Genomic DNA, 27,321 nt, shown 5'->3' with positions numbered 1-27,321 from the left:
GCCTTTCATATCAGGAATTAAGACAATGTGCATGGTGTTCTTCCAGGAAACTTGTCAAAGCTGATCTGGTTTATTTTAGATAGGCAAAAAAAAGTTTAAAAAGTTTCATGAAAGCAGTTCCTCAAAACTATCAATTCAGCAATGTCTGCTAACACAGTCCAATGACTTAAAGATCAAGATGTCAAACTTTGATACAGGCAAAGAGCTCTGCAACTCAAAAGCTGTCTAAATGAGAAACAAGGACATTGTCACGTACACTGGTCAGATGACAGTGGTACAGACAGAAAGCAAGTTGAATTTTAGTGCAAGTATTACTGAGCTTAATTAGGTGCTGGTATTTCCAGAGACCCAGAGGAGTGTTAACAAAGCAAACCAAAAAACCACAACACAATAACAAAAAAGAAGTGAATCCATGGACATTTAAGAGAAACAGACATAAGTCTTACCACAAAGGCTAACATTGCCAAACACTACTCCAAATACTTGTCTAGATCAGAAGTGGAGCCCATGGAAAGGATTTGCAAAAACCGCCAAGGAGCAAACCTCAGCTGGCATGGGACAAGGTTTGGGTATCATTGTGCAACAGAGAGTCCTCTGATGCAGACACATCAGTTACTTCAGTGCCTTCTCTAAGCCTCTAATTTATGTGATGTGCAGGGTACATCCCCTCCAGCAAGAACTCCTCTTCAACCACGCTCTGCTCAGCCCCAAGCCTTCAGCTGCCTCAGATGAGTGAAAAATCAGTAAGTTTCCCTGGAGTTCCAGAGACTGGCACTTGCCATATTATTACATTAAAAAAAAAAAAAGATAAAATCACTACTAGACACTTAGTGCTGGATGAAAACTGTGGGGCTGCTCTGTGTGAGAGCATTTGGCACAAAAGGCATGGTTCAGAAGGACAGCACCCATATTTGCTTCCTGCTGTGAACAGCTGTGCACTGGTTTTGCACACCATTAAAAGGATGCTACATTTAAGTAACAATTCAGTGCACTGTGAAGTAGCTCAATATATCACTGAAATGGTAGAGTGCTCTCTGATACTTGAACTAATAATATAGAGAGGATCTTATTACTTAAGATGGAAAAATTTCATTGCATAACAAAAATCCAAGCCCAGACAACTACATCTATTTCCCCTTCACCCACTGATGAACAATGACTCATGATTTTTGAATTCTTACGGTTACAATCTTAAATTTCATGGCATTAAAAATAAAATATTAAATTTAAAGGTTACTGCCCTAAAAAGCAAAAGCCTTCCCAAATATTAATTGCTTATGTTAACTATGATTTAGCCAACTATAACAGAAAAGGAGCAGGAATAACCATTTTGCTTTCTCTGTAAAGTTTGTATATTCTGTATTTTTTACTGTTTGTGTACTGCCTATTTCATTGTGTCTTCTGTGCACAGAGAATTAACACATGATTTTCTGCTCTTTGAATCATTCTTTCCTATAAGAGGATAGAAAAGATAGATGCTTCTTCCAGTGCCAAACTGAGACTGTAAAAAGCATAAGAAGCATCTGATTTGGGAGTTCAATGATCATATTTAAATTAAACAGTTAATTTAGGGATCTTCTATGGTCTCTGACTTCCTAAGGTACAGTCAGGATAGATTTTCTATGGGTTTTTTCCCCTCAAATTCAAGGACTGGATACTCTCAACAATAAAAACACATGAAAACAAAAAACCTAATCCATAGACAAAATTCTTAGAAAATACCATTATTCTAACTCCATAAAAAATACCTGATATTGCCAGACAGGCATTAAAATCATGGAATTCAGCAAGGGTAACATTGGATGCTGACAGGTTTTGGTCAGTGACCTGGTTACTGCCATCAAGAAGGAGCAGCATGCACTGGAAGCCCTCTGCTACTAGTCCGAGAATAAGGCAGACCTCAAGAAATCAATTTAATTGACAAGACTGCGAAGGTTGAGGATTTTAGCCTCCTGGAACCTTTAGATCACAAACCAATTAAAGGTATAAAGAGGTGAGGCAATCCTTCATTATACTGGAAGTAAACAAAAGATCCTCAAATGGCTTTATCCAGATCCAGTCAAGTGTCTCTTGAATACCTTGGCAATAGAGCAGCAGCCTTTAAGTATTTCACGTTTTTTGTTCATTTAGAGACAGAAATATTCCTGGTGGTTTTAGAGCCAGCACTTCAGATCATGAGCCATCTCCTGCTTTCCCTGTCACCCAGCTCATAATTTGATCCATTTTGTGAATCTTCTAGTGAACCTGAGTACAAAATTTTCATTCATGGGTTTCACACAAGCTCACCAGTTTGACAGGATAGCACTAGACTGTGTGACAAACTAGATTACAAATTTAAGAAGCCAGCCGTTGCTGAGCATCCATCATTACACTTTTTTCACCTCTCTCCATCTGCCATGCAGAGTTCAACTAACAGTCACTTTCCCATTTGCTTCTCTCTTCTAATAATATTTTGATGGTGGCAAATATTAGGGGGTACTAATACAGCTGCCACAGACAGAAGCTGGCTAACAGGCTCAGCTCCCACCTCTGCAGGATCTACCAAAGCAGGCAACACAATCAGCTCTTCAAGTTCTAACATCCTGCTTTTAAAAATCCAGTTCAGAACCAAAAAGAATATTCTCCATCAGGATATGTTGCTCCATTATCGCACATTAAAAAACCTTTCCCATAATACTGACAATGGACAAAGCCATATAGAGATTTTTTACACTACAAAAAACAAAACAACACTGCAAAATTACTCACTACAGACCCCTTTGCCTGAAGAAAATAAGTTTTGACTTCCAAATCGACTATACATTCTGAGAACAATGGCTTACCTGTGCACTCTTCAACTGTGTCTCCTGATTCAGGTGACTGTGTGACCTCTGTGGGTCCCGTAGCCATGATATAGTCACTGAAATAGAAATAAAAGCACCAGTTAAATTGTAGTCCATTGCCCCAGTAGAACATGGTCCCACTCCACATAAAGAAAGAACATGGCTGGATTCTTTCTGAGACCACATGCCCAAATGGTTATCACAAACATGGCTTGCACAATTTTTTGTACATTGGTCACAGAGCTTTTCCTCATTTTTCAATAACAGTTATTTCTCCAGCCACAACTAACAAACCAGTCTAATTATTGCCAGTACCTCTCTCTTTTTAGGAGACCAGAATCAAAATTTGCTTTCATGAAAGATGTCACTACACTTGCTCACCAAACACTGTAACGCTTCCAGTCTTAGAATAATGAACCTTCACTAGAGAGTGACAGCTCCATGCTACTGTAAAAAATGTAAGTAAGTGCTCTGCTGCCCAGGGTTCATGTTTAACAGTGTCCTCACAGCAGGCACCAGGCTAGTCTGTCAGCATTATTAAAACCAGTTAAGCATCAGCACTGAAACATCATTCTGGGCTATGCTACATTTGTGGAAACCAATAGATCAAATTATTTTGGATACAGTGCAATCAGCTTTTAGCCACAAGCTCTGAAACCTTATCGCCAGCAGGGCTATTGATCAACCAAATTAGCTGATGGCATCATCTTCCTCCCTGATGAAAACAAAAGTTCAGCCTAGTTTTAAGATCATTCAATGTTAACTGGCTCCACTTTGTATTTTCCAAGACTCCTAAATGAGTGTCTGTCAGAGACAAAGGAATGAAGCAGCAGTCCAGAGAGTTACAGTACAAATGTCAAGCAACAATGGAAATGTGACAGTTTAGCAGGGCAGCTCATAAATACTGTCCTTTGTTATGGAAGATACCTAGGTGGTATTTTTATATCATTACCAGTTCCAATATACTGTGTCAGGACTTGAAGAGTAAGAAATCTTTACAAACAAATGAAATTACCCAGAAACAAATCCTGCTCCTTCCTCTGCATAGATCTCATCTAAATATTTTCCACCTCAAAGTAGTGTAACAATATTGCCAAGTCAAGTACCTCAACAGCAAGCAAGACTGTGATTCTGTACTACTTTGGCCAATCACTAAACTATTCTATTTCTTCTGTATCACCCACATATTCTATAATCGGTTATGCCCAAAAGCACTGGGACTTTCCTATGAGCCCACACTCTCAGATAACCTTAAGGTGCACAAACTCAGAGGGAGAGGTGATGGGACTGTCTGTCTGAAAAAAGAAAAGTGCAGCCCAATGGAAGTAAAAGAGAAAGGGCTCCTGCAGAAAGACGGGCTGTGGAGTAAGTTTTCCCTGTGTGAGCCACGCAGGAATGCAATCTGCCACGCTGCTGAGCTCTGAGTGGGAAAGGGGGAGATACAAAGGAGAGGCAAAGTGCAGTCTAATATCACCTGTTAGCATTGAACACAGGAGAGCAACACACTATAGTTCCAAATAATCTCACCCCAACTTGCTAAAAGGTAATGAAAAAGCCATTGCAGCAACCAGGATTGATTATACCCTTCCTAACTAAGACACACTGAAGTTGTTTTTGAAAGAGTTATTAGACAATACTGAGAAGCAACAAAAAAATAAGACTTCTAAGATTTTCTCCTTTTGGATGACCATAACCATTCAGCTCTCATCCCTTTTCCCCCATGTCTCATCACCTACCCATAAAAAAGTTTGCATTTCCTGCATATTTTCATTAAAGCAGTCATCAGTAGATTTTCTCATAGACTCTTTCTCTGTATTAAAAAGAAATTTTGTTCCAATTTTCCCTCTCAACTTTATACACCATACATATTGCATTAGATTTTTCTTGAGGGAAAGGGAAATGCATTTGAAATAAAACACCAAGAAAGAATTCAACAAATTTACAAGAACAAACTGGCAGGTCTCCAGACTTGAGCTTTTTTTCACAGAATGTGTGTGAACCTGGAATTTGGCTCATTTAGACCTCTAACTCCTGCTTTACCCACCTTCAATTAAACCAAAGCAAGAGAAAACTGCTGCTTTCAGATCCAGCTTTGTTTGCACCAGTTCAACATTTATTTAAATCACTCGATCATCTCAGCTGCTCACTCAGAATTCTTCCAGGCATTGGAGATATTTTGACTGCAGTGTTTATTGTAACTGCAAGCATATATTTCCAAATGGTATATCTTTTATACAAGTAGAATTGTAACTGCAAAGCAGTTCAGCTCTGGGGCGGTTTCTTAAGTCAAATCAGCTCCAGCATTAACTCGATTTTACAGTTCTCTGGGGCACATGGAGCTCAAGTGTCAATTACAAGGGTGCTCCATTTAGGACCTAATGGTTTGGTGCCTTTCTATACCTCCTCACAGTATCATCTTTTTTCCAGTGAACTGAACATCACAGATTTTCCCAAGCTTTAAGTTAGCAAGTATTTGAATTAAAAGAGAAAACCATATATTTAAGTGGAAGTTCCATCATTAAAACATACCTGGAGGAAAGTTAGCAATTAGATGACACATAGACTTCCAATTTCTGGTGGCAGTGAGTTGCACTTTACAGAGAACAGCTAGCAAATGTTCTGAGCCACAAACCCTACCCTGGGGGTCAATGTAATGGAGTAAAAGAGGACAAAAACCCATCAATACAAATACATGTGAGTGCACAGGCATTAAACAATTGAACCTCCAGACATTCACCACTTCCAGGCCTTAATGACAGCAGACAGATGCAGTGTCAGGATGTATCAATACCATGTACATCAGTTCAATCCAGCTGGCACCCTGTGAGCTCTCCCAGAGCATTACACCATTAGAGACAAAGTTTTAAAGAAATCCTGTATGCGTATTGATTTTTTGATAAAAATAGCAGGTTAAATAGATGGCCTTTTAGAGCAGTATTTCTGGTACCCTTCAGGTGCTACAGGACATCTGGGAGAAGGAGCTTGCAGAGGGATGGAGGAAACTGTCTCCTCAGTGCAACAGATATGGCCAGACAAGATAGTAGAGTTGTCAAGTCACACCTACCGATTGCTTCTCACTAGAACTGGAACAGTGGACACATTTCCCCATTCTACAACTTTCTAACCATGTTCTTAATCCTCTGTCTAACAGCATTTGCTATGCCTGTTATATGCACAGGCCTCTTGCTGCAGAGGTAAAGGCCAAACAAGATGTTGAATCTCTTGCCCTCAAAAGCCAGACTTGGCCCTGTTCAGTAAGTCCACTGCATCAATTGCTGCATAGGGCCATGGAAAAGACTGAAAACTTACTGAAAGCACAGTATTTGCCTCTCCTTGCACAGGGTGATGGGCTGGATTACCACAGCTATGAATTAATTAATTACTTGCAAACAGTGGCTTCCTATATAGATACAATCACAAAAATAAAACTGACATTATTGGACCTTATTTGCATTGCTAGGGTGTACTTTAAAGCAATAAAACTCATACAAAGTTGAAGGGCTTGCTGTACTTTCAAAGCAGACAACAGGACTTTGTTAGCAATCATCACTACCCTTGCTTGGTTTGATGGTTTAGATCTAGGCTCCCTGCTATCCCATACAAAATTTCCATTGATAACCCTACCATGTTGCATTCACTTGGAGCTCCTCGACTCATTACAGGAACTAATGAGCCAGAAGAAAAAAAAGAAATCTCCAGGAACAGGAGAAATGTCCTTGTCTCCCCTTTGCAAACCGAAGCAACTGGACAAATATTTGGAGTGCTCTATAGGAGGGCAGTGATAGGGCAAAAGAATAAAGTTTCAGGATGGTGTTCTGACCATTCGCTTTTCCCAGCTGAACACATGACTTAACATGTACATGGGGGGTAGGAAAATGCTAAATGAAGGAAAGACAATTCCCTTTCACTGCTTGGTTTGTGTATTTAATGCCTCCTGGGAAGTTAACATTATACAGGACTCAAGTTTCCTGCATTTAACAAAGGCCCAAGACAAATGCTTTCTGCTCAGCCTTAGAAAAGGGACACAGCCTCCTTGCTGTCTCTCCAAGGGAGCAGGAAACTTGGAGACTGCACAGCAAGCAAGCTCCTACCCCACCTTTAGTGTTTCTTCAGCTTCAGTCCCATGGTTCTGTATAAGCATTCCGGAAGGCCTTATGATAGAGAGATCAAAGGAGATTCTGAGCCCTGAACAGCCTCTTTCCTATTAAATAAATGCTTGAAGAAATAAAGACTCAAGAAGAGTCTTTATTTACAGAGGCACTGTATTCAGTTAGCATCTTCATAGCCTACAGAAGACAGACAATGGCAAGAAGCCAAGACAAAGAGGTGAAATTTTTGCCTGGAGCGATTAAAGACCAATTTCCTTCATGCTACAAAAATTGTTTGAAATCAAGCTTATGCTCCAGATTTCAGGACACACACGTTTCACAGCAAGATGGATCAGCACAGGGAAATGCATGCCCCCATCTGGTCCTCTAGGCCACCGCCCTGCAGCCAGTCTCCCTCAGAACATACTTCAAGCTGCTGCAGGACCTCAGAGAAAGCCCCTCTATTTCTCCTAAGAAGCAAGGTTCAAAAAATCACAGATTTCAGTATGGTTTAGTATTCAAATTACAGTCTTCAGCAAAAGGTGACTAACAGATTAAATTGTATTCTCTCTCATTAAAGCATGCTAGAGGACTTTATTCTGTCGAAATGATGGTTTTCCTCTCTGGGCACCCAACAAGGTAGCTATCAATGAACTTGTTAATCCAACAGGTGAAGGATAAGCTTACCCCCTGTAGCTCCACAGAGCAGGATTTCAGAGTCAATCATGGAGCAATAGCAAAGCCAGCAAGATTTCTATTCAATTTCCACACCCCTTGAGCACATCAGAAACACAACAACCAAATATCCCTTTGCTGTCCATGCAATGAGATGAGTGACCTGCACCTCAAGGCCCACAGTCATGGAACAAGCTGAACAGTGTGGGATTCCACACACAGCTCTGTTGAAATGGGGTACAATCCAACACAACAGCAGGAACCAGGACCTGACCTTGCACAGCTGATCCCACTGCGCTCTTCTGGAGTGTAGTGTTTCTAGGATGAAATTCCCAGGGTTTCTTGCCAGCCTCTAGCTGGTATCTCCCATGGGGTCCTTCCCGTGACTGCTTTATGTAGCCATAAGAGAATAGCACAAACAGCATTAGGATTCTTGCTACTGCCTCCACTGATAACAGTGAGGGGAAGAGTTTACCAAGTTAATGAATATTGCTCATCTAATTTTCATTGAAGGAGGGATAGTTTAAGAAAGTTTAAGGTCCTTTTCCAGGGATCACAAATAATACAGCAATAGCATCAATCAAGAAGTCTGGATAAGCATCTAGATAATATTTAATATCAATAAAATATTCTCCCAGAATCAAGCAGGCAGTCATAATAGCAACAGACAACATTCAGCTCCTGCCCTTGATGAGATATCCAGAGCCAACAACTGGTCACACAGAGAGATCTGTTCACAGCTTTCACACTTTGCATTCAGACAACACCCCCTCACCCCCCTCTGTCCCCACACCTTGGCTTCTCCACGAAGGCTCACCAGAAGACAGGTCCCAGTGTGCTGAACTCTTTTTACCTACAATCTACTTTGAGAAGCCTCTGTCTGACAGCGATTCTGAAGGATTTCTGCTGTTCAACAGTGCCTGAAGCATTATGTGCTGCCCTCCTAGTGAGTGTGTGTGTAACACTAATGGAAAGCAGCTGGTGGGCTGAAGCCGACTTTAAAAAAAAAAAGTAAGAGGAGGAAATGCCTTTCATACAGTCACACAGGCTCAGTCTGTAATTGTGTGAGAAGCCAAGAGGATAAGAAGGGGGAAGGGTAAATAAGACAAATTCATAAGCACTGTTACTCAGTCCAGGAACTGAGAGAGTCAGTGCCTGTGTTCCCTGCATGCTGTCCCATCTCCACAGGCTCCCTCCCTCCCAGCACTCATGGCATTTGTTTATTTAGCCCTGCAGAACCATCTCCCTGCACGTGGGGACACACCTGTAGGACACATACACAGACCTGTGCTACCTTACACCTGAGGCAGGTACCAGTAGCAGGGCAGCTGTTAGTTTGTACTCAGCTCGAGAGGCCAAACTGCAGTCCCACCTACCAGAGCTTTGCAACACTTGGCACCCACACCAGACAGATTAACCTGGTTTGGACATGGCACTTCAGGCTGCCCTCAAACACCTAATTACTCCACAGTGCTTATTAGCATGATCTTGTGTAGCTGCTGTCAGTGAGAAGATCTCAGCTGCAAGTTTGTATCTGCTCAGGGAGTAGAGCAAATATCTACCTGTTTCCCAAAAGCCAAGGAAAATGTTTCTGAATAGCCCATCCTTGGTAATAATTTATCGCACAGTTTTTCCAGTGCATTTTCTGGTCAGCACCAGTAAGGAGAAGTGTGACAGAACTTTGCTCAAATCGAGACTGGCGCTAACACAGTCATGATCTAAACCATGCAAGAGCTCAGCCAAGATTTTGGGTCCAGACTGCCTCCATTTTAAAGGAATGTACGTTAAATAACACAGCTGAATTCCACCATTTGGCATTAGCATAGGAGTAGGTCAGTGCTTTTCCCATGTAGTAATTCTTTTTCTTCAGACTGTCACACTGGGGAAATTTCAGGAAGCAGCTGGAATGAGGATCTTCTTCCACTCTTCCTAAAAAGAAGTAAAAGAAGCAGGAGAGTCTTCCAGCAACCGCGCTAAGGAGCCAGCAGTAGGAGATACTCTCAGATCTACTTGACATGGATATATTTGAAGTAGTTTGGAAGGAGAGGGAACATGCATTTAAAAATCAACAAGCATGTAACCAAAGGCTGCCTTTGCCAGTTAGGGAGCTACGCCCAGTATGTGCTGCTGCCTTTGGAAATGGTTTCAAGAGCAAAGCAACAGGAAACGTCAAGCCACTATCTCTGAATGCCTCATGCTAGCAGAGTCAAGATGTCAGAGAGTCAAGTATGGGAATAAAAGTCAAGTTGCTGTCTTCTGCCTCTTCAAGTGGTAAATTCAACAAATAAGTGTCATCTTCCATCCCAGATCTGGTGGTGGGCATATTTGGCCACTGTTTTCTAGCTTGTGTGTGTGCTTTTTACCTCCTCTCCAAAGTCCTAAATTAATTTTGCTTCATCTGTGGCCTTCAAGCATAAAGTTAGATGACTGGGATCTGACCTGTGGTGTGCAGAGCCCTAGGAGTCCATGGGCTGCTCTTCAGGGATCAGCAAAAGGCAGCTAAGGAAAGGAGTTTGCCATCAGCTGGCTTCAACACGCTCTACAAGGGCCTGAAAGACTGTGTACCTGAGAAAACTTAATGGAAATTGCCAATATCTGCAAACCATGAAGGTGACAATTATTAGTTTAGACTGTAAAGTCTATGAGACAGAGCTTGTCTTCGAACATAGTCTAGCAGATGGAGACTACAGGGCTGGACTTGGGTAGACTGACTGATTTTCCTGGCTCTATCACTGGATATCAGGGCAAATTACTGGATTTCTGACAGGAGCCTAGAGTTTCTTTACCTGTGGAATCAAAATGCCTGAAAAGCCTAAAGAGCCCTATAGAAGAACTAAGTACTGCCTCTCCTACAGGAAACCAGCATGCTGGAACCATACCTACTGACACTGCTAACAAGTGCTACCACCACACAGAAGATAAATAACAAAAACCCCATAAAATTTCACAATAATAGCCTGCATATCTGCCGTGCCCCTGTATTTGAGTCACAGTGATTTCTAAGATGTTATTCTCACAAAATGTGAAGAATCATTACATCCTGAGCCTAAAAGAAAGAGTCTGGAGGCACTTTTACCAAATTAAGCTGTCTGACTATTGCAGGGGAAATGAGGCTGAAACAATAGAGAACTGAACGCCAGAACTGAAACATGGAATTTTAGGCTATGTCTAAAGCTTTCTTTTGTTAAGGTTTTTACAAAACAGTCATTTATCCCTCAATTTGGGGGTAAAGAGCAGCTTAAGAATGGGAAAAAATAAAACGAAATCTTCAGATAGATCAAACTTCCCAGGACATGTCTCTTGGAAGAGATAATAAAGACATTTAATGGCCAAGAATGGAAAATGCACTGAAAAAAAAAGGAGAGGCTAACAGAAATTTCCAGGATGAATTGTGTTACAAATTTTCACTCTGAAGATCAAAACATCATAAAACCAGTCAGCCATCTTTTGGCTATAAGAAAGCAAATAAAACACAGGCTTTGTGGTCTCAAAAGCTGCCTTTGGCAGGAAGCTCAGGAAATCTCTCTTCATGTGAAGTCCCAAAACCTATTTGGGGCAGTATCTACTGCCTGTACACACACAAAAATAAAAACAAGGCCAGCTCCTTCCTATGTTGAAACATACTGTGTCCGGCTGGCTAAATCCCCTGAGTTCCCACTGCCTGTGGGTATCTCTGTAATTCAGCCCCTATTTTGGCTCCTGATCAAGGAAGGCCTGAGGCAGCCTCAGTGCTTGCAGAGAAGCTTTTCTGCAGCTGTGTGTGAAGTTTGATGGTCTTCCTTCTTTTATTCTAAAGAAAACCTCCTGCTGTCCCTGCTCTGCTTTCCTGGCTGCTCTCTCTAGAGCCTCAAATTAGGCAGCTCCTGGAGCACAATTGGTCTTGAAGCTCATGGAGAACTGTTGGAGCCAAGGAGTATCATCCATGTGCTCAGTGCAGTTCCTGAATCATTTCTGTCCCAAGGGCAACTACTGACCTTTCACTTTAGTATGAGCAACTGCTAAAAAGGGATCCTACTTCTCTGGGATTCCAGACACAAATACCTCTCTAAAACAGGATCATCTAAAATAAGATTATCTGAGTTAATGCTGTTTCGCACCAATGGAGTATCAAGCTGTATTCAACTGTGTTTTTTGAAGGTGGTGGTACAGCAGCATCAGGGAACAGAGATGGTACATGACAGTAGGAAGACCCAGAAAGGTGACACCAAAGACAACAAGGACTGTAGGATGGGGTACTGAAAAGCAGGCAGTGAGGGGGAAGCAGGGAGGGAATCAGATTGGGACAGACATTCTGTAAGGTCTTCATAGGCCAAGGCTGAAAGGAAGGAAGCAATAAGACAGTTGCAAGTTTTTGAGGGAAAGCAATGACATTTCAACTTCTGAAACATTCTTTTCACTAAACTGAGATGCTGGAAAGCAGTTTAACTTCTAGAGTGAATGAAAAAACAATTCTTCTACACCCCTGACAAGTCTGTATCTTCCCACATACTCAGGTAGGTTGATGATTACCATGATGTCTCCATTCTAAATCTGAGCTGGAGCATTCAAACACATCCTATTTGCATCAGAACTACTGTGTGGGTCAGAACTGCGTTGTTAGATGAGTGATACCTGGAAGACCCAGCAGAAGCACACACTTACATTTTTCTGAGAATGAATAAGCATAAAGGAATTCATCATGAATAAAAGTCAAACATTTAGTTCACTAATTAGCACCAGATCCTTGAATCTCAGAGGCCAAAAGAAACAACCACCACAAGACTTTGAAGATGGAAAGCTGCCTTAGCTCTGGCTAGATGGTTAAAAAGCAAGATTGGGTGGCTTTGTCTGCACAGCCAAGTTTCCCTGCTCCGACCATGAGTGCTACAATTCCCTCTAAGAGCATGCTGATCTGGGCTGAAGTAGAGCTAATTTTCATCACAGCAGCTGGTAGGAGGCTGTGGCTTGGATTTGTGCTGGAAACAGTTCTGGTAACTCAGAGATGTTTCCTTTATCACCAAGCAGCACTTACCCAGAGCCAAGGCCTTTTCTGCTCCTCACCCCACCCCACCAGTGAGGAGTCTGGGGGGTGCACAAGGAGCTGGGAGGGGACAGAGCTGGGACAGCTGATCCCAACTGACCCAAGGGATATCCCAGATCATACAGCCTCATGCTCAGCAATAAAGCTGGGGGTGAAGGAGGAAGGGAGGACATTTGGAGTGATGGTGTTTGTCTTCCCAAGTCACCATTACCTGTGATGGAGCCCTGCTGCCCTGGGAATGCTGAACACCTGTCTGCCCATGGGAAGTGGGAAATGGATCTCTTGTTTTGTTCTGGTTTCATGTGCAGCTTTTGCTTTACCTATTAAACTGTCTTGATCTCAACCCACAAGTTTTCTCACTTTTACCCTTCCAGTTCTCTCTCCCATCCCACCGGAGGGGGGGGGAGTGAGCAGCTGTTGTAGGGCTTAATTGCTGGAGCTAAACCACAGCAGTTGCAAAGATACCAGCATGCTCTAGCATGGGGACAGGATATGATAGACTATAGAATGTTGTGGCACCTGCACACCTGTATGAATGCAGCAGCAGCACAACCAGTATAACAATGCAGTTAAAGAAACAAATAATGATGTGTGTGGCCCAGGTCTCAGCTTTTTCACATACATTGTGTTGGAAAGGTTGAGCTGTTGGCACAACCCTGACTATTAACATAGTGATGAACAGCATCTACAAGCAAAATCAAACAGGAAATCAACTGACTGGGGGGTTTTCTTGTTTGTTTATACAGTGACTCCCTCAGTGGGGCCTTGGAGGGCCACCTGCTATCTTGATACAAATAATTACGAATAAAATAACAAGATAGATAAAATGAGTCTGCAGTTAGTATTTGCTGTATCCAAAATAACTTTACTCAACCTTAAGACTCTAACAGATTTAATGCAGAACTATAAGCTTGAATTGCATTAGTGTGGAGCATCTTGTGCTCAATTGTTTTCTAACAGCAGCAGTCCCTAGGAGAAATGGGGGGGGGAAGTGGAAATCAACCTTGGAATTACTTTGCTGTTTTTCTCCTGTTTCCCCATGGACAGGCTTATCTGAGATTTTCCCAAGTCTGTCTGGTAATCAGCTCTAGCTGCCCTACACCAGCTCAGGTAGGTTATCTACCAGAAGTACAGTTTGGACCTACTACATTTTTGTCCCACATACCATCAAATTTCAGCTTCTAAAGCCAATTCTAGGCCTTTACATCACAGCTATTAAATTTTCTATACCTCTGCAAGAAGATGAAATGACAAATTAATCCCTCCAGTTGGCTGTAAGGGTACAAAGCTGGACACCTTGAGCAGCAGAAGTTTCTGTGTAAGAGACAAAGGCCAGCGTCTACACAAGGCAAAATTGTGACACGATGTTTTCATGGCTCAGTCTGGCAAAATAATGTAGACAAAAAACCTGGCAGTCAAATGATGCAGAAGAGCGAGGATCACATTCAGCAGACTGTCCCAAACCAAGAAGCTTCTGCTCCAGTGCAAGTGATGTAGGACAAGCAGCATTAGAGGTCCTTTTGACAGCATGTCTGTCAAATACTCAGAACCTTGGTGACAGGGAAAGGGCTGAAACCAAACAAACTGGCATGCCTGCTTGGAATTCCTCTGCCTACAGCCAGCAAACACACTGCACCACTGTGGCTGCTAAAACAAACACCATCCAGAGAGAAGCACGAACAGAATGAGGAGGACTGGGAGATGTGGAGTGACTCACTCGTGTATTAAGCCAGAAGTGAACTTCTTGCACAGAGATGAGTCAAATGGAATGAATCAACAAAGAGAAATAGTTGAATTTTTTGTTACTAATATAGCACCATTGTACTGACTGTGCCCAACTGCCTGCAGTGCCATGGCTCTGACACCTCCTGACTGCTTTTGTTTACCCTCTCTACCATTCTTGAATAGGAAAACAGGACTTAAGCCTCCACATTTAATACCAGGTGTAGCACTGAATGATCCTTGTGGGCCAAAACCAACATGCTCACAAATGTCCACTCTGTATAATTCCAAGTACAGGATAATGCTCATAGGTTGTGTATTGAAAGATTCCCTTGAGAGACTCACAAGCCCAAGGACTCTTTCACCTCAGCTCGTCCTCTCTAACTTGGCCCCAGCTGGGAGAGCTCTCCACTTTCCACAAAAGCTGTTTCTTGAAACCTAATATTGTCACTCCTGTGTGGATCCAAGGATTGTCTCTGCACAGGTGAACTTGCTTTGCTGGGCAGAAACTACCTATCATGCTCAGATATTTTCACCTCAAAAAAACCAACACTGAAAAGCTGTTAATGAGTCATTCTTGCCCTTGTTGGGAAACATTGTGTCAAAGTGATGTACAATAGAGACATGTAAACAGACATATTCAAGAATACCAAAGTGTTCATGGAAAGCATTTCACCACAATTCATCAGCCACACAGACAGATCCCCAGCTCACCACAGGACCACTAGTTCTGCCACAACTCCCAGGAAGCACCAACTCCAAAGCTGCACAGCCTTCTGACTGTGCCAGTGGCACTGAGCCCATGGACCACTGCTGAGTCAAGACAAGCCCAGATATACAGGGGGATACACAGGCAGGAATGGCCAGGGAAATCAGTGTCTTGCTTTAAACAGCCTTTGAGCCTTGGAGAGATGCTGCATATCTAAAACCATGCCAAAGAGCACAGCATCATGTGCTGCAGGCAGTCAGTACACGCAGCTACTGAGACCCCGTGGTGATCACACGGCTCCAAAAAGGGAGAGAGGCCACAGGAGGCGAATGAGCTGCTGACAGAGAAAAGCCAACAGTTTTAAACTGTCAAGTTGCTACTTCAGCAGCACTTGGTGGAGCTTTAAACCACTTCCAATTCACTTGCTACTGTCCGAGCTAAAACAGCAGCTGCTTGCTGTGGATGGGGAGCAAAAGGCTCAGAGGACTCCACACACATATGAAAGCTGTAATGAAAGTGTAATTAGCCCCAAGGATAAAGGGATTTCTGGCACTCACTTCCACTGTCTCCTATGAGCTTCTCCAACAAGAGGGCTTGGGGTGAAGGTGCAGGAGGGAGTGAACAGACAGCTTGGTTATCTGTCAGGTGGACAGCACTGTACCAACTATGAAATAAACCCAGCAAACATCAAAATCTCTTCCTGACACTCATCTGAACAGGCAATATAAACTACAGCAGCAGCACCTAACCTAGAAAACACATTTTACTCAATTTCATGGTCATAACATTGTTCTGCATTTGCAATTACTTTCATCTCAAGCAATTTAAAAATATATTGAAAATTCTACTGATGTATTCCTTGATAGAGTTGCTTTACCCAAATGCTAAACTTCTTTGCAGGACAAAAGTGCACATCAGCATTTTTTGACAATTTTGGACTATAGAAAAAGAACACAATTCTCTACTGAGAGTGCAGAGCTTAGCATAGCAGAAGACATTTAAATTGAAATGTCCATAATTCTAGGATTGTTTGTGGAAGGCACCGTGAAATCCTGAGTGACCACATTAAATGCAGACCAGTTACATACATTTTCTTATAGTCTGCTATACAAACCAGTTCTGAGCTGGCACATAAAACCTTCAGCCAGCTATTTTATATAGCTTCTAACACACTATTTTTGTCTTTGGAAATTGGCAGTTTGTGTTGACCATCAGTGAACCTTACTATTCAAGCAACCACATTTTCAGCTTATAACAACATACTTGGCTAGTACCAAAAACTGAGGAACATATAAAAAGATTCCTCCACAGGTTTTAGAAAACTTCATCCTATCTGTCCAGATCTAATTTTTTTTTCTGACACCACACTTGGATCGAGAAAAAACAAAACTTTGCAACAAGGGTGATGAGCTATAAACTTACCAGAAGAACAGTTTGAGGTTATTCAGCTGGCTAAAGAGAAATATGAAAGCAATCTACAAGTTTTACTTCAGTGACATAGCAGCCAAGATTGGAGCTGTGATGCAGAATTATCTGAATTAGGCTTTGGCCTTTTTCTTTATGTCGTAAAAGAACATTAAAAAAACACAGGTACAAGACTGTGCACAAAGATCAGATTCAGCCACACATTACTGCACCAGGGCAGAGCCTTTGCTTTCTCTTGCAATACGTGGGGAAGGTAAATGTGACAGCAGCACAGGAAAGCACTACCCAAAGCTGCTTTTAAAACAGCCCAGGTGCTTTAGCTGGACTCAGCAGCTCAAGGCCCTGGAGGGAACCCTCTCCCAGTGTCCATGGCAGGTTTCATGGCCTGCACTGAGCTCTGTGCCACTTTGGCCAAACTCCTGCTGGTGCCCAAGCCAACTGCTTAACACATAAAAGCCACTTCATTCCAAAAGAGCTTTCATTCAGAAAGCAAACTAACTCCTACAGGTCAAATGACCACGTGAGAACTTGGGGAAGCCATTCCAATGACGCATTTGTCCAGAAAGACAAACACTTCACATCAAACTCCAAACAAATTTCATCCAAAATTAATATTGGGCTAAAAACATCACTATTACTGCAACGGGTGCCTTGCACTTATTTTAACTGCTAATAACCACGGCCAAAGCAGCATGTAAAATTTGCAAAGACTGCAAAGTATTAATAGTTGCACTAATTCACTTGGGAACACATCACAGGGCTGAAATAACAGGCTAAAGAATATGATCTGTATATTATCAAGTGTAGAGACCTAACTGGAAAATATCAAGAAAGAAAAATCTGTTGAAGAAAAAAAGCTTTGTTCCTCATAAATCAGGTGGAGATCTACCAGGAAAGAAGAGATGGTATACCACATGTAAAAAGCTTCATCTGCCAGCCTTTATAGCCTCTCAGACTTCCAATTTTGTTTTAAATGCATTAGATGCTGGAGAATTTGGGGGGGAAAAAAGCCTCTCAGCATAAATCCAACTATGTAAACGGGATTTTTTGTCAATTCAAGTGCCAGTCCACCTATCTTCATCAGGACTCACTCTTAGACCTTTTGCTAGTTATGATGGCATACTCTTCCTTTATTTAAAGCAAACTTACATTCCAAATATTAATTCCCTGTTACAAATTTCAGAGGAGGAAAAGAGTCAGTATGGGATGGAAATGCTAACTGAAATCCAATAGAGTTGTGTGCCTTTGAAAATGCACATTTCCACCAGAGTAACATGAGACAAACTGTTAGTGTGAGGGATACAACCTTTAGGAGAGGGAAAAGGAAAAAGAATCCATCACCACTTACTATGTTTTCCCCTCTGCTAACTAGGACTTACACATTCAACTATCAGCATTCACATCCTAAGCCTCAAGACACAGTTTCACTTGCCTTCCACTGTGCATGTTCCCTGTCTGTAATCCCACACTGGGTGCAAGAATAGAGCCCTCTGCAGTCTGCGGGCGCAAAACACGATCAAACCACTGCTCGGGTTTGGCAGCAGGAAATTTTGTTCCATTCCTTAGCAGGGAGAATGTCAAAGCAGAAACAGAATGCATCTTCATGGTGGTTTAAAGCACAAACACTAATGTGCATTATCTCATTCTCTTCTCTCTTTATAGTCTACTTCAACAGAACATGTCAGTGAAGCAATAAAAAAATATTCCTTTTAAATACAATTGAATCTCTCAACAGGGAGCAATTACAGAAACAAACCTCAGATTGCTTATAGAAAAACTGAACACATCAAGTTCTTAAAGAGCATTTACTGCCAGACTTCTAGCTGAATGCTTTTATAAAAGCCAATGTACATTTCTGTATTTCTCATTTTTATGTGTTAATATACAAACAGTATAGCTAATCACTAAGGAAGAGGACATTTTTCCTCTTGCTATAATTAAACAGGAAAAGATTCTTAATTCCTTTTTCAATATTTCATGCCTACACCTCTGAAGGAAAAAAACATGACCAATTCTCACCACACTAATATTTTACCCAGGACTAATTTTTTGCACTTCTGCACTCAGAATGGTGCTTCAATCCCAAGGCATAAGCACTTTGCTCAGTGCTCCAGCTGCAATACAACAAAGACAGGTTTTCAAACTACTCCGTAGACTCAGCTCACTTTGGAAAGGTGGAGGGGAGGGCTCAGCATGGCACTTACTTTTTACTTTTCAGGCACCCGTAGAATCCAGCCATGGTGTTTCCTGGGAGGCGTGTGTGCATTTAATTCATCCCTGTGTGTGGATGCCAGCAAAAGGTTCTGCAGCCTTGTGTCGTGCTCAGCACTTGCCCACACGCGCGCACAAGGCAGCCAGCATGCCGATGCAATTACTGGCCAGATAAAGTTCCTGATCTGAGGCCCTCAGACTCTGCTGAACTGGGTCCAAGGAGGGCTGTGCCTGCTCCATAAATGGTTATGAATTGTTAACTCCCCCTTTTCCTGTCTCCTTCCAGCTCTTGGTACGCGCAGCATCCTAAGTGTAAAATACCATATGGCATTTGATTCTGCCTCGCTGTGGGACTAATGAGAGGCTTGGTTGTAATTAGGATGTGAAGAAGCCCTGAGGAGATTAATTGTTATTGTTATTTTTTTTGACAGAGAAAAGCTGCAGAAAATACTTGCAACATCTTAGAAATAACCAGTAAAAACTGTAATTATTCTCCAGCACGTAAGGAGTGCCCAGCACCTTCCAAAACAGGCATTATCCCAATTCACTGTAAATCATAATCTATTCTAACACATTAACAGAGGGGAAAAAACCCCAACTACATCCCTGCAATATTGCAAGGTCAGGCTAAAAGCTCTAGAGTTTAAATTAGCCAGTAGACCCATATGACAAAATTAGTGCCTGGTGATGACCTCTGACAATGCACTAATGGTTGTTACTCACTATCACAACTAAGGATGCCCTCACTGGGTGTGGAAGGAGGAAAATGCTGGGGAACATAAACCTCAAGCAGCTTCATTCACAAGGATGACCCAAGTCCTGGGGACAACATAGCTGTTGTTTCTGACATTATATTGCATTAAATTCATGTGGAAATGAATTTGCATCATGGCTGTTAATGGCCTCTGTTGAGGTAAAAGCAGAGATATGAGACAAGACATTGTTTGTGCCACTTGCACACAACAAGGGAGCAGCAGCAGCAGCCAGTAACACGTGTCAGCCTGTTCCTGGAGTCGCGTGCCTTGCTAAGAATGTCAGCTCCTGATTTAAAAAATGCACATATATTTGAAAGTAGGAAGTTCATAACTCTCATAATAGCAAAGGAAATATTTACAGTCATTCCCAGAAGATCAGAAGAAAGCCACATTTATTTGTGTTTCTCAGCTAGTACACTGCATTTGAATACTTGGCTCTGGCAAGCCAGTAAGAGGCAGTATTATTATTTCTGTATGAGCTCCTCTTAAAGGCATTGAGAAGCAAGACCAGATCTAAGGTGGAGCAGTTCTTCTGGAATACTAGGAAAAAAAGTATTTTGTTTTAATACCTTTCTGATAACAGAAACATGATGTTTGAGAAATGGGCCTTGGGTGAGGAGTCACATAAGTGACTCAGCTACAGCAGTTTTCCACCAGTGCAGAACTTCGAAATCTATGAACAGACAACTCCATTTTTCTATTTTCTATTAAGGCCCCTTCACAAAGGAAAGCCATGACACAAATAATAGATGACAGCAAGTGCAAGAGCCATCACAAAGAGGAAACCAATCATATTCTAGTCTAGTTTTCCACTTAGCAGGCAAGCAAAAGCCTCTCCAAGCAGCCAGCTTCAATGCCATCCACACAAGAACTACAAATCAAACCTGACCTCGAGCAGATACACTTTCTGTCTCTTGGGAAAAGACAAAGAAGCAAAAATACAGTAACACTAGTTGAAGTTTTACCCAAGGAAGTTTCACCATTGTCCTGAATTACTGCATTTGTCACAATGACTTCATACTGAACTCCTAATCCCAGCAGAAAAAGACTCACTAGAGAGCATTAATCTCCACCCATCAGAGAAAGCCCACAGGAAAAAAAAAATGCAAAATCAAGGTTTCAGTTACTGGGTAACAACCACCAGGAAGGAATTCCCGGAGATTGCTGGAGAAACCTTCTGACTGGCCTAATGTTCAAAACCTTGGATGTAGGATTGCATCTGAAATTTGCCTGGCATTTAGTTCAGAAAATGCTGCCAACAGAAACATTTGTAGTACAGTAAGAAATGAAGGAGACCTCATGAAAAATTCACATTTGTATTTAAAAGCTGGAAAGATCAAATGGCCTTCCAGTGGGAAGGCACAGTCCCTAAAGCCAGTGGAAGGGTGCAATCTTGATGGCTTTGGAAGAATTTCATCACTTCACCTGGTGTACAGTACAGCCCACAAGCTTCAAAAGATTGGAGTTTTTGCTACCACGAAGCGGATTCCCTGTCTCCAAACCTCCTCAGATGGTTTGCCTTCCTTTCATTATTCTTGTTTTCTTTCATGCACTTTTGTCTTGAAGTGACTTACCTGAACAGGTAAATCTTCATCTGTTGGATTCCATTTAGGTCAGATATAGTCCCATTCCCAGCAACCGGCAGTTTAGCAAGACACATTGCACCATCTCAAAACCCCCTTACTTTCCAAGAAGCAAAAACTCGTAAACAGTCATTAAAAATAATTACCCTACCTCAGGATTTAATCCTTTTTGATTCTCTATCTTCATATCACTCTCCAAGCCACTTCATGTTAGATTTATTATTCACTGCTCTGCTTCTTTATCACTAGCACAGCTCCAAATGGCTACACACTGAGCTTTTTGGGTACAGGTCTGAAATCTTAGATGTTGATAAATATCATGGCTCCTCATCCACAGGTAAATCAGTGCAAGTAAGCAGTTATGTGCTGCACCCTGGGTTTGAGAGCCAAACATTGCTACACTTACATTAGCTCTTCATTTAAGTGCTGAAGTGAACAGGCTGCTCTACTGCCAATTAATTAAAGCTGGTTTTAACTTGGAAAGTTAGTGAACACCAAATAACCACAAATACAGACTTTGGCAAAGTAAAGATGGTTCTTTAAAGATAGGGAAGACAGCAAGTTTAAACACCTGGAAGTTGAATCAGATCTGGATTTCCTCTAAAGTTTGTGGCTTGGCTTGACTAAAATAGCCCAGTCCAGGCCTACTTTCACTTGAAAATTACGGCCTTCCCCATTTTAACTCACTGTCAAACTCACTGTCACTGCTTTCCCTCAACAGCCCAACATTGCACCACCCCCTGTGATCACTGCACATCCAAATCCACCTTGCTTCCCCTTCTGGGAGAACAAGAAGTCCTGGTGGGAAGCTGCCTTCCCACAGTGGTACCAGCAGCAATGAATGGGCAGCAGCAGAGATCCAAGTGCCTGGTAAACTTCCCAATGGGTTTCCCAATTTCTCCAAAGGAGGGAGGCAAGTCTGAGCAAGGCCCAGGAACCCAATCACTGAAAAATGCTTGCACCAAAATACAGCTCCTAAAATCAGCAAGCTATTCATTTCTCAGGCACTGTGACCTGTGCCATGGCAAAAAAAAAGGCCTCTTCAACATAAGTAACCAACAGCAACTACTAATCAAATGGAGGAAATTCAAATATATACATACTACAAATACATAGGGTACACACCAGCAGCCTGACAGCAGAGGTGTCAGGAACTATACACACAACCAGCAATTCTAAACATGTTCCATGTCTGACAGAGCTACTGCTTTTCTTGTAGCCTCTTGCAACTGGGTCTCTAAGGGCTGACTGCATCCTTGCCTCCTCAGCTCCCAGATTGCAAACACTTCCAACTTCACAAATTGCCCATCCAAAGCTGGCTTGCTCTGTCCATCAGGACACAGACACAGTGCACAGCAGCAGGGATGGACCAGATGTCACACAGTTAGGAAATCTCATGATTCACAAACTGTTTAAACACACACGTTTGGTTTACGGTTTTTTTTAATTTTTTCCAGAAAGGGACAAAAGTTTCATGTGAATTTTTCACTAAACAAATTTAGAGGTAGGAGTAAAAATCCCACAGCAAACTAATAGACCACAGCATTTCAGGTTTCCTTTAGATTTCTATGTCTCTGAACTGAATTCAACAAGGCAGACTTTAGTCTCCCGGTTTTAGCCTTCAAGCTCTACCAAAATCTAGTCTACTTTCTTCTTTCCTAGTCACTGTAACATTTTGACTGCATTCCTCTGGTAAGTTTTGCTGGTTTGAAAACAGTGTCTATCAGCTGAGAATTCACTGAAGGAGGTTTGCAGCTCCCCTGTCACCATTGTGACAGGGTGAGCCGTCATATACTGATCTATGGGCACTTGGATTTTATGCCATGAAGATTCCATGCATTTCTTACATGCATGTTGCATCTGTACCCCTAACAACGCTCTGCCACTGTGTGCCAGCATAAACATGATTCTCAGAAAATACTTTCCTGAAAGATAAATGGATTCAGTTTTCTTACAAGTGAGATTCCCAGGCTGGCAAATCAGCCTGGCTTAGAAATTTCCTGTGAAAGCCCTTCAATTCTAAAGAAACAACTAAACGTGCACGGCTGTTAAAAGCTGCAGTATCAGAGCTTTAAACAAACAGGGTTAGAATCAAACACAGCACTCTGCAGACAACAAAGAAGTGGAGATAAGAGGATTTCTGCCTTGCAGAGTTTATACATCCATCTGTGATTAATATCAGAAGGAAAATGAGGGTCAAAGCCTATCTCTGAAACTGAAAGTAGAGAGTATAGTCAGACATCTCCAACTATGCACTATTAATTGCTTTTTATTCATGCATATAAACCAGAAGAATTTGCCATGATACTTTATCTGGAGTCTAATTACTGTATGTTGCTCTAATTAAGTCTATTTTCACACTTTGTGTACAATGCGTGGGATTTGGGGGATTTTCGTTGTTGTTATTCCCTGTTAGAGGACTTCCTGCTATCTCCTTCAATAACAAGAATATTTCAAAGAAAGCAGCAATACATGTAATCTCTTTGATTCCAGTGTTTGGTAACTCTGAGTCTGAATTGTTTCCTGCAGTTTACCACAAACACACTGTCTTCACCTCTGAGGAATGAGTGAAGATAAACTTCAGTATGGGATATCCAGTGCATTACTGAATTCTAAAATACAGCCAAAAATACTGGTATTCTAAATCTATCCTTTGTGTCCCCACAGCCAAATGTGAACTCTTCCTGGATTATCTGGAGATGAAGGTCAGACCATGTGTCATTCAAAAGGTAATTTCCTCTAGATTTGCAACAGGATCACAGATGTAACCTCAGACTTCAGTGAGAGAAAATACCAATTGACAAACAAGTAATACATATCCAGAGATAGATTGTTTGTTTGACATTTTACAAATGTACAAGGATTTATTTGCATATAAATATATAATTTACTAATAGAGAAGTGACAGCACCCCTGTATACACAGATAGCATAGCCAGGATATGCTGCCTCTCACATTTCTGCTTTTTTCATCCAAGATCATAAAGCTAAAGTCTAAGATTTTAAAGAATCTGAATGAAAAGCAGATTATTTTTGACACAGTGGAAGAGCTGGTATTTCCTGTGAAAATACTAGCATGGTCAATATTTTATATACTAGGAAACTGTGGTTCTTTTGTCTAAGGGGGAGTAGTGCAGAAGTTGAACAAAGGAGCTCTATTTCTGCAGATTCTGACTTAAGAAAACACCGTGTTAAAAAATATTAAGTTCCAACAACACAACTTTTCCTTCTCGGTGTCCAGGCAGGCACCAATATACAAGACCATCTGGAAAGAAATGTGAGAACACAGTGTGTAGCTACAGGCACATGGACCAGAGCCTAGTCTAGATGTCGAACATCAGAGGTAACAGTTACTGAGTCTAAACAAATATCCTGAGATGATGTGAATAATGAATTGAGTTTTCTACGCCCCATTCTTCCCAAACTCCCCTCCAGGGATAGATCCAGTTAATGTCCTTCCAACACTCTCGCCAAGCTCCCTTGGAGACAGATCAGATCAACATTGCCACTAATGCCTGTGCTGTGAACAGCAATCAAGTTTAATGACTTCCCATGTATATTAGCTTTGCGCTAATGTAGACCCACCTCTTCAACAGAATTACTTCTGATTCGTTTGTGCAGGTACAAGCAAGAGGAGAATCAGGGACAACCACATCTGGAATAATATTCCTAAAGCCATCAACATCCTGAATTTCAACTGCAACTGAAATAAAAATTCAAAAGTGAAGGTCATCTCTGATACCATCTCAGTGGCTGTTGGCTGAGGCAATAATACGGGAAATCACGGAAGCACAGCTCTGGGGAAAAGGCTGTCTGGCTCCAGAGCCTGCGAACACAAGGCTAAAGATAAGGTGACCATTAACCTTCAGAGAAGGGCAGTGGAGTCCCAGAATGTCCTGCCTGCAGGCTTTATTGCTCCAAGGGGAAGCAAACAGAAAAATAAAAGTCAAAATGGCATACTCTTGACATTTAACTCAAATTAGTAGGCAATGGTAACATTGTGTTTTCTTTGTTATCTTTTCTCTGTATAAAAGCATGAATACTGTACCTGGTTCATTCCACAAGCAGCAAAATAACTGAAAATATTAAGAAATAATAAATGTATTCCTACCACTTGATATCTGTGAGATACCAGACCTGTGTCCCTCTGCACAGAACGTATTACTCCATACTGCAGATACGGTGGGGAGAACTGAGGACAAGTAATTCAGTGACTGTTCCAGAATCCATAAACTGCATCTGAACTCAAAAATTCCTGGTGCCTGGAACTGTGTTTTAGAGTCTTTCCCCATCCTCCCTTGCTCAACAGGGACAGCCAGAAAGACCCTACAAGAATAGTCACCCTATAAATACCCAAGATAACTGTAAGTTCACTAGCCAGCCTTCAGCTGTGGGAATTCTTACAGGAGCACTGGCATCAAAATGCTAAGTTAAATTAGAAATCAGTGAGTGCACTGCATAATTTGACCTCTCATGTTCAGAGTTTTAAAATCATCACATAATAAAAAATACCTCATACTGAGCCAGTTTTTCCAGAACAGACCCATAGCACAGCAGAGTCCTTACACAGCAGCCTAACATGTTACTCAGATTCAAGTTCTGGCAATCTTTAAGTATCCCAGTGTGCTCTCAATTGTCTCTTAAATATGTTGGAGCTGTTCCCATTATAATGGGAAGGGAAAATATCTAATAAATATCCAGAGGCAGGAAATAAGCTAATTGCAGAAGAATTTTACCTAAAACTGTTGAATAAACCACAGTTCTGTGTCACTAAGTCACATAATCACATGCTTAAACTGGATCTCTGCTTGGTCCTTCCCAACCACAGAGCTTGGCACATACTTTAAGCTGATCACTGAGCCAATGGGTCTGTCACCCCAGGATCAGTGGTATCCAAAAAAGCTGCACTTAAGAGCCACGACAAACTTAAGTCCATTGTTTTAGTATCTTTCTGCCTTACCACGGAGTTTAGGGGATACCAACAGCTTTCCTAGCATAAATGCCACTCTCAGCCTCACCACTCCTTTAAAGAGAACATAATTGATATCCACTGGTACTGGCATCAAGCCTTGAATCCTTGCTACTAAGTGGATCCTTCCATCCAGGTAGTTTTCAAATACTGAAATGCCAGCAACACTGTGGGTCCAAACAGAAAGAGGAGCAGTTGTCACCACGTACCTGCAAAGTCACCTACCCATTCTACAGGTTTTATCAGCACCTCCCCACGAAGACAAACTCAGATCCTCTCATGAAACATTTATCATAAGAACCTTAACATTTTAATGTATTTTCTTATACAATCAGATATCGCTTTTAATTATTGCAGAGCCCACAGCTTTAGGAGTTCAGCTCATTAAATCCACTCTTCCGTCAGCACAGTAGCAACATAGTGATGGTGTGTGAAAGACAGATTCAAAAAAAGAAAATAAGCAATAAAAAAATAAATGCTCAAAGAAGTACATGCTGGTAGTTAACAAGAGGTGTATAAACAATCTCATGTTCTTCTGTTCACTGTACTGCTCTTGAACCTTTAAGAGCACACAAACGTTGCATTGTGGCTTTGAAATTTACTTTGTTGTGCTGCATGCTATGTCTCTTTCAAAGGACAAAAATCTTTAGAAAATTAAAGCTTTATGCATCTGTAAATAAGGTCTTTCTTAACACATCTACAAACAAAGAACTAAGGATTTTGGAAAAAACTGTCATTACTATTGTACAGAAGGCAATTCCTAGATGGTATCGCCAGCTGAGTTTAGTCTCCTAATGCATAGGAGGTTTTCTATGCACCATTCTCTATAAAATTGTGTTGACATCTCCCCATTTTTAATTCAGATATAAAGCCAATTATATAAATCCACAAGTTCCCTATGAGGTGTTATATCACTTGAAGGTAAACTCGAATACAACATATAGATTGAAAAAGCAAGAAAATCAAGCAAGCACCATTAATAAACACTCCCGGCTTCTAGCATGTTTCTGGGTAATTATATTAAGGGTTTATAGTTTAAATTTGTAGATCAACTCTTGGATCATTTCTCAAATATCAAATATACCACACTGTCTGCCTCTCCTGCTTTCTTTCCCTCGTCCTTTCACTTCCTCTTACTGAGATAATTAAATGTATCATATAAAAAAAAAGGGGTAAATTCAGAAGAGCTCAGAAATCCTGACACTGCTTTGAAAAACAGGATCAGAGGATGCATCTTCTCTAAACCTTCCCTCTCTTGTCATTACCAGTGCTTAGAAATACACGAATAGCTTCTTGAACAATGGGATAAAAATTATCCTGACACTGTGAGGAAGAGCCTTAGA

The 27,321-nt window shown here is 41.5% G+C and overlaps 1 protein-coding gene across 6 annotated transcripts in view; it reads right to left on the bottom strand.

Moving 5' to 3' along the window:
* The window catches only part of KIAA1210 (KIAA1210 ortholog), a 53,517-nt gene that overhangs the window by 21,935 nt on the left and 4,261 nt on the right, over positions 1-27,321 (bottom strand). For 2 of the 6 annotated variants that reach the window (XM_064669928.1, XM_064669926.1), the window contains exons 1-2: positions 18,666-18,909; positions 2,823-2,899 (exon numbers count right to left, since the gene is read on the bottom strand). In XM_064669928.1, the coding sequence (XP_064525998.1) occupies positions 2,823-2,899; positions 18,666-18,727 (139 nt within the window). In that variant the 5' untranslated portion in view covers positions 18,728-18,909. Of the gene's footprint in view, positions 1-2,822; positions 2,900-8,378; positions 8,483-18,665; positions 18,910-27,321 lie in introns of those variants that run through there. The other 4 variants (XM_064669925.1, XM_064669930.1, XM_064669927.1 and 1 more) reach the window with 4 other exon arrangements.

The sequence above is a fragment of the Pseudopipra pipra genome, chromosome 13, assembly GCF_036250125.1.
Source record: "Pseudopipra pipra isolate bDixPip1 chromosome 13, bDixPip1.hap1, whole genome shotgun sequence".
NCBI lineage: Eukaryota > Metazoa > Chordata > Aves > Passeriformes > Pipridae > Pseudopipra > Pseudopipra pipra.
The sequence above is the reverse complement of the archived record's forward strand: the minus strand, read 5'-3'. Positions and strand labels throughout refer to the sequence as shown.